This window comes from Paroedura picta, chromosome 9 (genome assembly GCF_049243985.1).
Source record: "Paroedura picta isolate Pp20150507F chromosome 9, Ppicta_v3.0, whole genome shotgun sequence".
Lineage (NCBI taxonomy): Eukaryota > Metazoa > Chordata > Lepidosauria > Squamata > Gekkonidae > Paroedura > Paroedura picta.
The window spans coordinates 17,669,858-17,683,460 of record NC_135377.1 but is presented as its reverse complement, the minus strand read 5'-3'; the positions used below and the strand labels follow the sequence as shown (position 1 = coordinate 17,683,460).

General features: G+C 42.2%; 1 protein-coding gene across 1 annotated transcript; it reads right to left on the bottom strand.

Annotated features, from left to right (window-relative positions):
* Nucleotides 1-731: 731 nt before the first annotated feature.
* On the bottom strand, nt 732-13,061 carry ABRA (actin binding Rho activating protein). Its single transcript, XM_077351674.1, has 2 exons — nt 12,280-13,061; nt 732-1,790 (listed from the first exon to the last, which is right to left on the bottom strand). The coding sequence occupies exons 1-2, from the start codon at nt 13,008-13,010 to the stop codon at nt 1,328-1,330; spliced, it is 1,194 nt and encodes a 397-aa protein (XP_077207789.1). The 5' UTR covers nt 13,011-13,061; the 3' UTR covers nt 732-1,327.
* Nucleotides 13,062-13,603: the final 542 nt, after the last annotated feature.

Here is a 13,603-nt window from a genome sequence, read left to right as displayed (position 1 = left end):
TCTCTTTCTTTATAAAAGTGAAATTTTATAAGTTACCCCGTTGTTTTGAAAGTAAGACATTGAATCATTGGGTCTTAATACTTCAGATAGTTGCTTTATGTGATTGTTTTTGGTTGTATCTTAGAAGTTAATTCTGCAGTAAACAATGCAAGAAACTCAGTGCAAAAAATAAAATGTTACTGTCTAGATATGGTAAAGGTAAAGGTATCCCCTGTGCAAGCACTGATTCATGTCTGACCCTTGGGGTGATGCCCTCTAGCGTTTTCATGGCAGACTCAATACGGGGTGGTTTGCCAGTGCCTTCCCCAGTCATTACTGTTTACTGTCTAGATATAATAGGATTTCTTAAAAGATTAAAAGTGTATGTATGTTTGCATTTTAGGTTAATGTTCTTACAAGGTTATAAAGCAGGAAATTCCATGTTGCAAAGAGGAAAATTCAGTTTTGTTCCAGCATATAACATTAACATTGTGTTTTTATACTGAACCAAAGCAGCAACAAACAACAGTGTCTATACATCTTTCTTCTGTAAGAAGACAGATTTTTCCTTTCAAAGTGAAAGACTGCATATCATAGGGGAAAATCAGTTCAGTATTAGGGATATGTGTATAAAGGCTACTCCATGTATATTTTAAAACACGCAATCACATTCATGAACACATAATTAGAAATGCAAACACACAGCAACCTAATTTCAGAACAGTTGATTTGACATAATGTACATAATAGAATTTGCAGGTTTTTTGCAATGATTATCAAACAGTGTTTATATAAATATACAAGGTATGTAAGTAAAGCTTCATATGTCTGGATCTAATATTACAGTATATTTTATTATGCTTGTCACAGGATACATTTCATTGTCAACTGGGAAACATGCCCTGAATTCCCAGTTCAAGCTCCATTTTCCACATAGACAAAATAAAATTGAATAACAATTTATACATCTTCAAATGACTAGCAATAGCATACAATAAGAACTGAATGGGAACAAAGCTATCTTTATTGCTCAAGAGGCTTTATTTTATTTATATTCTGTCTTTATCCTTTATTTACAAGTCTTTACAAAAATTCTCAGTTGACCTGGACAAGTGTGTGAACTCTCCTAATAGCATGTAGATGTCAAATACTAGGGAGGATATTTTGTCTGCTTTCCAGTCCCAGGAAGGTAATAGTATAATTAAAGATATTATCCTAGGCAAGCTGGAATGAATATAAACTTTGCAGTCTCTGTTGATCCGTCCAGTAAACTGAGAGTCGGGTTTCAGATTCTGTGGTGATGGACTGTCATGAATTAATACGTTTGGGACAATCCCAGGACTGAACGTTATTCTAACAAAGTTATTATCACATTATCATCCCGGCCTTGCCACAGCATTTCTCCTTCGAAGCTCACCATCCCGTGTTTCCGGGCCCTCATGAGTATTCCAACCACCTTATCCGAAATACGGACGTATCTTTCAAACAAGTCGCCAAAAGTGACCTGAGCTTTGCCATCGCGACGGAAAGAGGCCATTGTTCGGATGATGAAGCACAGGTCTTTCATTTCTCGGTAGATGTGGGCCTCGGCTCTCTTGGCCCTTTCCGCAGTTTTCGTGCCCTCTTTGGGGCGACCGTAGCCCTCGTCTCCTTTGTGCAGGCGAGTAGTCATGGCAAGCTCATAGTCAAATTCTTCACTGAAAGGGTTCAGCTTTTGAGTCAAAACATGGTCGTCTGCCCAGTCTTCCCATCTGCCCCTCAAATTGTGAACGGGGCTGTATTTTTTAGAGGCTTTGAGGTTTCTGTTTGCGCTGAAAGAAAGAAGAAATGCAGCTTTGAATGTTGTAGTGTCTCAGTGGGACACCCGAGTACTGCACACATTTGAAACCTGGAGCTCTTTTGGTTCCAATAGATGCCACTAGGTGGTGCTAATTCTAAAATTTCAGCCTTTATAACAGCAACAGCTGAACAAGTTTGCTTCTTCTCTGACCAGGGAATAACAAAATTGCCATTGAACAAATCCAATCCAGAATTTTTTAAAAAATCCTTCCCCACCCGTGATTAATCAAAACTGTATTTCTGTTGATTATTATTTGTTAATTTGTAGAGCTATTTGGCCCATCCTGTCCCAGGAAGCTACTAATATGGTGGAAAATGTATGAACTTGCATACGATTAATAAAAAATCTAAGCAGGGTTCTGTTCCTGTAGCGATAGGCATCAAACTGCTAGGCCTCTGTGTTAGCACTACCACTTGTTTGCAAGGTTAACAATGCCAGGTTGGAAAATTTGGGGGCAGAATTTGAGGAGAGCAGGGATTGGGGATGGGAAGGACCTCAATAGTGTACAATGTCAGCGTCCACCCTTTAAAGCAATCATTATCTCCAGAGGAACGAATTCTGGGAGATCTCCAGGTCTCACCTGGAGACTGGCTACCTTAATTGTTGAACACAGCCCTGTGAGTGAAACAAGGTATTCCCCACCTTCCTTGAGGCCCATGGATTCTGCATGACCTCACTGAATGTTTGTTCTGGGGATAGGAAGGGAAGGCAATTTCCATTTTGAGATTCCTTCAGGTAGTCTTTCTTAAATCCTAGAGAGAGGGTAAATCAGAAGAACTGGATCAATGAGCTCCCAAAAGAGCTGAGGGCCCTGCGGGAGCTTTCAACATTCTGCAGGGCTTGCAAGATGGAGCTCTTCCACCAGGTCTATGGTTGAGGCCAGGGCATGGAAGATCAGAAGGGCCTCCTAGAAGAGATCGCCACGGGCCAGATCATTGCCGTTGGTGGACTGCCAGCATGCCTAGTCTCTTACGGCAGGGGTAGTCAACCTGTGGTCCTCCAGATGGCCATAGACTACAATTCCCATGAGCCCCTGCCAGCAACTGCTGGCAGGGGCTCATGGGAATTGTAGTCCATGGACATACGGAGGACCACAGGTTGACTACCCCTGCCCTACGGCACACTGAGAGGCAGCCTGTAGTGGCTGAGGGGGTGGGAGATAGTTTTACTGCAGGGGTATATATTTTAATGGGGATATGCTGTGTTTTATGTGGGGTTTTATTGTGCAACCTGCCACAAGACGGCTTGCCGAGAGCGGCAGGAAATAAATTTAATAATATGCACATTTATTTTTTTTATTTGTTTGTTTGTTTGTTTGTTTATATTTTTATACCACCCTTCCCTACGGCTCTGGCCGGTTTACATAAAACATTTTAGAACATTTACATAGAACATACCTTTCAAAATGCTGTCCATATTTAATGTTACTGATTTTTTCAGGGGGAAGAAACAGGGCGGATGGGTATTTTGTTAAATGGGGGCTCTCTTTTGAAATGGATTTGTTTTTGTACGTGTGCCGAGAATGGGTGGGGCACAGAAGGTGCCACTGCTTTCAAATCTTGGGAGCTGGCAGTAAACAGAGAAAGATGGGTAGAACAGATTCCCTGCCCCTTCCCAGTCTTTCTTGCAGCCAAAAGCCCCTCGACATGTGATTTTACATATAAAAGGTCTGGAAAGTGGGAGTGGGAACTGGGAGAATAATGAACACGCATGAATCTGCCTCATGCTGAGTCAGACCATTGTTCCCGCAGAGTCAGTAGTGTTTACTCAGGCTGGCAGCAGCTCTCCCAGGTCTCAGGTAGAGGTTTTCCACATCACCTAATGTCTGAGGATGCCAAGGACTGAACCTGTGGCCACCTGCATATCAAGCAGATGCTGTACTGCTGAGCCACGCCCCTTCAAGGTTACATTTGCCCTTAAATCATGCTCATATGAGGAAAAATGGCAAGCACCAAGTGTACTCAACAAAATTTAGAAATCCCACAAATGCAGCTGCTTCCCTCAGAAGACTATTTCCTTCCCTTCATTGCGGTTAAATTTCCAATTAGAAGCTCTGGTGGAAAATACTCTTTAATGGCCATGCTGTTTCATACAAACTGAATAATTGACAAGAGGCTCCCTTGCTGAAACTAGTACATTTGGAGACTTGGAAATCGATGCTAACACTATATCGTATTTTTAAAGGCATAAATGGCAAAAGCCGTACGGGAGGGCGGTATAAAAATCTAATAATAAAATAAATAATAGATAAATGCCGGGAGGAGGGCACACAATCGAGGTTCATTTTCCCTGAGGAAATGAGAGGTGAAATCATATGTTAGAAGCCCCCAGGTTTAGCCGCTCTTTAGATTCTAGCGACCATGCTAATCTCTTCTTCTGGACAGCCGGATTAACCCTTAATATTTGAAGAGTTCATGTCAGCCTGACTAAAGGTTGCTACTGTCATCACTACAGTTGCATTTTATTTTTAGCACAAAGTTCGTGTTAATCGAGGCCTGCTCCGTGTTGAACTGAATAGTCTTTGCTGGAATCGTATCTGTGGCAAATTTTACTTGGTGCTTTTTAGGAACAGTTGTGAGTTCACAAAGGCAATTCTCCTGCTGTTGTCCAGCCCAAATTCTGGTGGTAGAAAATTCTTTTTTTTAACCTTAGAGTTGGGAGGGAGCCATCCCCTGCTCAGTGCAGGATCAGCCTAAAGCAACCATGACAAGTATCTGTCCAGCTGCTGCTTAAAGACCACTGGTGACGGGGAGCTCACTACCTCCTTAGGCAGTCAATTCCACTGCTGAACTACTCTGAAAATTTTTTTCCCGGTGTCTAGCTGATACCATTCTGCTCATAGTTTAAAGCCATTACTGTGGATCCTATCCTCTGCTGCCAACAGGAATTGCTTCTTCCCCTCCTCTTAAGTGACGACCTTTCAAATACTTAAAGAGAGCAATCATGTTTCCTCTCAAGCGCCTCTTCCCCAGGCTGAACATTTCCAAATCCCCCAGCCTTTCCTCATAGGGCTTGGTCTCTAGGCCCCAAATCATCCTTAGCGCTCTCCTCTACACCCTCTTAATTGTGCCCGGGTTCCTTTTGAAGTGAGGCCTCCAGGAATGCGGACACAACTCCAGGTGCCATCTGATCAGTGCGGTATACAGGAGGACTATAACATCTTGCGATTTGGGTGTGGTGCCACTGTTGGCTTCTCTTTTTTGTGACCCAGGGGTAGAACTCGGCCCTTATCCTTTCTGAATTGCATCTTGTTTGCCCACTTTCTCAGAAAGTCAAGTGAGTTGTGAAGTCCTCGTAGGGTTTCCAAGGCAAGACACACTCAGAGGTGGTTTTCCATTGCCCATTTTATTCCTTGGAGGTCTCCCATCCCAATATTAGCTAGAGTCAACCCTGTTTAGTTTCCAGGATCTAGTGAGAACAGCCAGCTAGTGGTTAGGAATGCGGACTTCTAATCTGGCCAGGTTCGATTCTGCACTCCCCCACATTCAGCCAGCTGGGTGATCTTGGGCTCACCACAGCACTGATAAAACTGCTCTGACCAAGCAGGGATAACAAGGCTCTCAGCCTCATCTCCCTCTCAGGGTGTCTGTTGTATGGAGAGGAAAGGGAAGGTGAATGTAAGCCACTTTGAGACTCCTTTTGGTAGAGAAAAGTGGCATATAAGAACCAATTCTTCTTCAGTAACATCAGGGCTCTCTCATCCTCACCTCCCTCACAGGGTGTCTGTTGTGGGGAGAGGAAAGGGAAGATGAATGTAAGCCGCTTTGAGACTCTTCGGGTAGAGAAAAAGCGGCATATAAGAACCAACACTACTACTTCTTCTTAACCTGGACTATTCAGGTCAGTGGAAGTGTGAATACTGCAGAAGAGCATTCCTGAGCCAAAATTCTGCAGACTCATTCTCCCTGCTATCATTCATCCACTACCCATGGTCAGGTAGCTGTTCACCTGTCAAAAATGTTACCGTCTCACTGGGAAGCTGACAAACCTCTTTCTTTCTAAAAGGAATTAGCTAAGAAGAGTACAGTTTGGTGCACATCCCCCTGCCGCCCCCCAGAATGTGAAAGTTTTTATGACTCTAGAGCAGGGGTAGTCAAACTGCGGCCCTCCAGATGTCCATGGACTACAATTCCCAGAAGCCCCTGCCAGCAAATGCTGGCAGGGACTTCTGGGAATTGTAGTCCATGGACATCTGGAGGGCCGCAGTTTGACTACCCCTGCTCTAGAGGCAGAGATCACCAAAGGGGCTGACCCAGGAGGTCTTTCTCCACGTCAAGTATCTTGGCATTGATCTCAAAACTTCTCTCTGAAAATTGGGAGAAGTTCACTGTCAAGAGGGAAGCCATCTTTCCTGTCAGTTCCAGAGAAGCTCACTGTTCTTTGATTCTCTCTGGGCCTTAGCCCCCCTCTGCCCATACACTGGCAGTTACTTGCCAAGGTCAGCCACTTAGGCTGTTAATTAGCTCACACAGTTTGGCTGAGAAATCCAGCATGGGAGGGGGAATTCCTGTGATTACTGCCTGGTGATTGGTGAGGTCGGGAGGTGATGGCTGGCATTTTGTGTAGAAGTATGGTTAGAGAGAAGAATCGTTATTAACTTTTTGCCCTTTTCTTCCTACCCCTCCTTCTTGCTGCCAAGAAGACATCTGTATTATGCTCTGGCACTTTTTTGCTTTACGAACCAACAGCTCTGTTGGATTCAAGTAACTGTAGCTAATCAGTATTATTATTTTCTGTGTACCTCACTGCCACTGAATTCCATGCCTTGTTTTTTATACTTTTTTCTTGAATGTCTTCCATAAAAATTTGTATGGTGCAAAGGGTTGCTGAAACCAAACCCAGGTAATACTTGGTTAAGAGAGGAATATCGGGGCTTTTTGGAAGATGGTGACCTTTTCCTCCACCTTCTTCCATTTCTATATCAGCAAAAGAAAGTATAACACCACTGTATCCCCATCTATGATCAACCATCTTTTCCCAGGAAACTCACAAGCAGGCCTTGTTGGGACGATGGCAAATGCTAAACACCTGCCCTGGGACAATTTTTGTTTTATTTTCTTACTAGAATTTAAGCTGGCTGTAGCCAAAATACAATGGGCTCTCGCGGGCAGTGTGTGGGTGTGGGAGGCCCCCCCCCCGGCCTCCCCTGCTCACCCCTCTCTCCCTGAGCCCCCGGCTTCAGAGCATCTGGGATGTGGCGGGCCTGCTCTGATTGGCCCCTTCAAGTTTTTATCCCAAACTTGCCCCACCCCTTTCTCCGCCCACTTACCCCTTACTGTTTTATTTTTACCACTTTACAGAGTGGTTTACAGATATCCAGCCATGTTGGTGACTGTGACAGCAGCCTGCAGTGATAAATTCTCCAAGTTCATTATATTCTGCGCAAAGTAGAACTTTGGCTTTGCACTAAATTTCCCATCAATCAGTTACTTTGCATGTTGTGAGACAGAGCAAACAATTTCTATCTACTTTCTGTGCTCGTGATTTTGAAAACTTCAAGTATTTGTGGATATTTTATTTTCTAAATTGCAAGGTCCTAGTAGGTGATTTAGTCCAATTTCCCCATTTCAAATCTGAAAACCTAGAAACTAGCCCAAATTATGCTGCTTATAAAATCTCAAACTCTTTTCTTTACTGACCCTTCCTTTTTGAATAAAAATAGATGCCTTTCTTTCGTGGTGTATAGAAATTGCCTGGGCCACGAGGTGAGCTGGTGTGCATGAACAGCTTGTTGGAGGATCCCCATGGAAACGCTACTAAAATAACCTCATTATAAGGCTATTAGAGTTGTATGAATCTTTTGTGATCTTCTAATTCCATCCTCATCCAATACCCCTCTCTTATCTGTGCCAGTCTCTACCATATGAGAATGAAGAGTAATATCCCCTTCTCCAAGATCTATAGAAGAATTATTCCTTCGCGGTAACAAGCTCCAATTGATACATTAAAATAAAACTCCTAAAAAGTCCATCATAGCCTTTTCTCCCCAGAGATGGAGGACCCTTAAACATTTCTGACCTAGATAAGAGGGATAGCAGGTTCTGTCCTGTTAAAAAGCACATTTGTACATAGAGTACATAATGTTTGTTCCTAAACAATTTGTTCTTTTCCTTTCCTCACTGTTCCCTGTGGGTCTCCATGCTCACTTTGATAAAGATTGATCCAGGTTATGGTCACTTATCAAGGGAACGTGAGAATGTTCAAGAATAAATGTGCCATGTCAAAAAAGGTGGCAGGAAAAAGAATAATTGTAGCATAATGCTTCCAGTTACTACCTAATGCAGTAACATGCCAACTTTGCCCATGTGCTGTGCATTAATTCCTGGTTTTATTTACTGAGAGCAGTCTGGATATAGGGAAGAAAAATGGCATCAGTTCTGAAATCAATTTGGAGGAAGGTGGGTCTTGCTCAACTACATGCCTGTATTTATTCTGCAATGACTCAGCTGGATTTCTGCAAGATCCATGAAGCTTCAGTTTGCCTCTTAGTTATTGTTCCCGCATGTTTTCATTTTAGGTTTCGGATCAAGGTCTGAGCTGTGTCGGCCCTGATTTTTCCAGCCTGGTAGTTTCCACAGTGGGTGTGAAGGCCACCATCTTGTTTGGTACTTTTGCACTCTGTTTGAACAGGTGAATGACCAACACAGGATGCAAAAACAGAGAACAAAGCCAAGCTTGAAGATGAGGGCCCAGGTTGCTTTATTAGTCACAAGGAAACTATGTTGGTTTGTTATTTGTTTTTCCTAAGTCTTGCATTGTGTCCCTACTTTCCAATGAATAACATGATGAGATTTGGGGTCTTTTATTCTCCTTGGAGATGTTATGGTGAACGTCCTGGAAATGGTTCACATTGACAGTCTCAGATTAATTGAATGCAAGTCTGACAAAGGACAAATACATTTCCTTACCACCTTTGTTTGATACACAAATGCATGTTGACAATCCTATTTAAATAACTCCAGAATTCCTAAGTGAGCTCTGGAATGTTCCAGAGGCATTTGGTTGAGGCTGGACCATTAAGATTGGGTCCCTTCCTGTGTAGGCCCAATGTGCCAGACATCTGGGCAGGAGTAAACCCCCCCACACACACACAGGTTGGTAGAAGAGGCTTGTTATTGGACATGGACAGATGGGGAGAGGGGGGGAGGATGTGAATGGGATTTTGCTGACAGTATTTGTATGTTGTATTCTGTTGGGTTTTTATGATTATATGACCATAAACCGGCAGGTCCGGGAGTGGCAGTTAATAAAAGCTAATAAACAAATAATTTAAAAAGTTACATTCATTCAGCAAAACATTTTCAGTTTCAAGCTGGCAACAGGGACATTTCATTCCTTAAAATGTTAATACTAAATATTATTTGTAATGAATTATTACACATGTACTACATACTGAATATGGGAAAAACTGATCTTCCAACAGGGAATTCATACTCATGTTGCTAAGTTCCATTTTAAGCAGGATGACACCATTTGACGTCCATGGAAGTCAGTCCTATACAGAGCTAAACGCTTCTAAGTCCATTAAGGTCTGCTCCGAATTGCACTCTAATAACTTTGAAATGCATTTTAATTGGTTGATCTAGGGTATATCCCAGGACTCTGATGCCCTGATCCAAAAGGATTTCCTGTCTGTCTGACCTTAATGGAGGAGGCAGGTCTGTTATGGATCTGAATGGAGAAACTTCCTTTGAGAAGAACACTGCAAGAACAATGGAATATCCACACAGCTTTGGGATGTGGGTAAAGAATTCTATATAGACGTCTGTCTGTATGGTTTCTAGTTCTACTTGGGTGAATTTGTACTATCTGAATATATCACAACACAGCAAGGATGAAGGAGACATGTGACTTCAATGGAACCAATTCAGAATTTCATATTGGCTTTGTGGAAAATATCTGCACCGAAGAAAACGAATTTCCTTTTGTTATAACCAAGTCAACGAATGTTTCAAGCAACCCTTCCTCTACCTGTTGCTAATGGTAGCTGAAATGAAAGGGCATTTCAGTAGCTTAAGGTGCTTCTAAAGAAAGTGCATAGTTGAAAAATAAATGGAGAAATGTCAAAACTTCAGGCCTCTTTGTACTTATAAATCTCTTCAGACTGTTCTCATTGCTACTCCTTAAGCCTGCTCAATTGTTCTCTGACTGGGCTGATGGCAGCTCATGTGGCTCTGTCAATTGCTTTAAAAAAAAATGTTGCAGTCATTGTGTACGTGCCAGGTAAAGGGACTGCACACCATTAGACATACTTTACAGGAGTTTGATTTTCTGCACACAGACACACAAAAAGTATTTCGAATTGTCCTCCTTTCCATATTTCATTGTATGGATAATTGGTATTTCTGAAAGGGCACCTCTGAGGGAACTGCAGGATAGAATCCAGCTATGTGCGACTTTTTTCTGCAGGGTTTGTTAAGGAACCGAAAAGGTTGAGCAGCACCAAAATATATTAAATGTTTAAATATAAATATTTATTTCAATCAATGTGCACACAGAAAATTTTAAAACATCCACATTAGTCACGCACTATTTAAATATGCTACATTCTATGAGACACATGACAATACACAGGTTGAGAGAGGGCTTCAATAAGGGTGGTACTTTGAAGAATAAATATTTTAATTGAGGGGCTCCAAGAGATCTATTTGGACACATTTTATAAGTGTCAGAGCCCCTTCATATTGTTTACCACCTTATAGTCCCCTTTATTACATCACGTGAGTGTATTTAAATATTAGACCACTGAAGAAGACCCCAAGAAGGGTTCCAACATGTTTGGTTTTTTGTCATCCATCCATGTGTCAACATGCTTTGGAATTGTGCAATCAACTAATGTTGATATTTTAAACTTTTATATGTGCACATGAATGGAAATAGATATTTGCATTTTTGATATTTTTTTCCTGTTGCTGCCCAACCTTTTAAGTTCTTAGCTTGTGTATACAGGATCGGTTACTTTGTTCCCTCTTTTGTTGTTCAAGAAATATTACTGCCACCTCCTTATCAAGTAGCTAGTACAAATTATAGACTACACTATAAGTATCTATCCTTGCACTTTATTGATCAGCCCTAGCTATGTTTTGTTATAGCAAATCAGGTCTAAGATTATGTGATTTAACTGGAGATCCACAGGATGTCAACACAGGATGCACAATCGAAAGATGTGGTGATAGCTACTTAAACTGATAGCTTTTAAAGGGATTAGATGAATTCCCAGAGAAAGATCTACTAATGGTGGTTTGGCATGCATGCCAGACATTGGAGATAAACAATGAGGGAGGGTTATTTATTTCCTGTTTATCTTATAGGCTTCTGGAAGCAGCTGGAAACTTTGTCTAAAATATTTGGAGATTTTGACTTCTACAAACACACTTGAGTTTCCTACTACAATCGACTATGCCCCTCACTCCAATTTAGTCTGCTAGTGGTAAAGAGAACCTCTTGAGCATCATGGGGACCTGCTGTGGGAATGGGGACTCAGCAAAAACCACTGGCTTCCCCCAATAGCCCACCGGTAGAAAACTATACTTGGAAAGAACTCTATAAAACTTTTGTGTATGATGGCTAAATTTTGTCTTGACTATATGATAAAGGCACAGTACAATAGCTTTCACTTCTTAGGTCTTGCATTTGTTGATTGTTGATGTTTCATAAAATTGCTCCTCTCTTAAAACTATTTTTTCTTGTGTCGGAGGATACAAGACCTGGATTTTTTTTTTTCAACTCTTGCCTTGTAAACTGATGAAATATGCCCCTTACAGACCCACTGGAGAGAAAGACATTGGACAGTTCTTCAGATTGTTCTTGTTCTTAAATCTTAAGGTAAAGGTATCCCCTGTGCAAGCACCAGGTCATGTCTGACCCTTGAGGTGACGCCCTCCAGCGTTTTCATGGCAGACTCAATACGGGGTAGTTTGCCAGTGCCTTCCCCAGTCATTACCATTTACCCCCCAGTACTCATTTTACTGACCTTGGAAGGATGGAAGGCTGAGTCAACCTTGAGCCGGCTGCTGGGATCGAACTCCTAGCCTCATGGCAAAGCTTTCAGACTGCATGTCTGCTGCCTTACCACTCTGCGCCACAAGAGGCTCTTAAATCTTACTGTCATATTAAACTAGCTATACAAAACTCTTTTTCCTTGTCTATTTTCTTCACTCAGTCAATTTGCATGGCAGGGGTACTTCCTAAGCATCCCTTGAAACTACCTATGTGTGAATGCTTCTAATGGGGAAACAGTTTGAGTCCACCTGCTCATCACACTTTCAGCACCACATCAAAAGAACATCAAAGGTTCCTCATGTGGTATCAGAGGAGACAAATCACCTAGTGGTCATTGATCCACATTTCATAAACCACAGTGAGACAGTTTCAATTGGCCATTACAGGGCAGCCATATTAAATTGAAGCACCTTTTGGAGCCCACCAGACGTATGTTTGGGAAACAACTATTTACTTACAGTGTTGATGTGGGACGTTTTATCCTTATGGCACTCACACTTTCTTGGCTACCGTCTTCAGGATCAAGCCTATCCTCAGAGTCTCCCCCAAAGCCACTATCTTCAGTATCCAGACTGTCACTGCGACAATGACATAGGTCCATTTCTGGGGCTTTGTCCTCCTGTTCGATCTGCTTCCATCCCTTAGTCAGCTCTGATACCAAGTTAGAACATTTTCTCCTTCTTGTAGGAGACATTTTGCCACTAAGGAGTTTGTCAATGTTTCTGAGGTCCTCGGAACTCTTGTCTGTCTCCAGTTGCTTGCTATCTTTTTCATATTTGTCGCTGAGAAAATTAATACCACTGCCTTTTTCATAGATTTTGCTTACAACTGTTTTGGTCACTTCTTTGCTCCGAATGCGAAGTTTCTGGAGGGCTTCTTCGGATTCACTTGGATTCTGTCCTTCATTTCCTTTTGGTGACTCGTCTTCTGATGGAACTTTTGCATCTTCCTTTGCTTGGTCTTTCTTGATTAAAGTAGACTGTTTGGGGTATATTCTCTCTTTGGATGGAATGCTTAGTGGCTTCTCCTCGCTGGGTACCCATCCAGTGGGTTCCTCGGCTTGTTTCGTATAGTGATCAGTTGCCCATTGCTGCCAGCCCCGGGCTAAGCTGATGACGAGGCTAGCCGTCCTGATCTTTTTGATGGCCCTTTTGGCAGGGCCAGCATCCTGGTGCTCTTCAGGTGGCATGATGTTTGCTGTGACTTCCTCACTCTCTTTTGTGTTGCATCCACTTTGTGATGACTATCCCACAGCAAATGAGTAGCCTGAAGGGAACGGTGAAGATTTAAATAGATGGAGGGGAGTGCTGATAACGCTGGAAAATATGTGAAACATTTATCACATAGAAAGAGTATCCCTATTCTGAGAGCGTTCTTTTTAAGAAATGTCTAGGCTTGCATTTCATCACAGCAGTTGGACACTCGATATGGTAAACAAGGGTGACGCGGACAGCCGGCTCCTTGGGCACAGCTGCGATGGAAATTAACAACTCCTGTAAGTCTCATCTCAAAGGGTACCTTAGTCATAGATTCAGTTTGACAGTAATTCATACTTTGCAAGTTTCCAATGATACCTTTGCTGAATGGGCTAGTTTTCATTTTCTAACTGTAGAAGAGTCAATGAAATTTCTTGTGTATGGCAGATTGTCATTTAACCTACTTCAAGTTTAATGCTATGCTATTACACTAGAACTCTCTTTTTATTGAATAGATCGGAAATATCTTGGTGAATACTCCCCTTCCCTCCCATCAACAGCTATCAGCCTTAATGGCTAACTCCAA

What these genes read in the sequence shown, in the direction of transcription:
- ABRA (XM_077351674.1), bottom strand. Translation starts at nt 13,010, where the DNA reads ATGCCACCTGAAGAGCACCAGGATGCTGGCCCTGCCAAAAGGGCCATC. An exon ending in AAACGTCCCACATCAACACT is followed by an intron (nt 1,791 to 12,279) that starts GTAAGTAAATAG and finishes TCTTTCTTTCAG; the next exon opens with CGCAAACAGAAACCTCAAAG.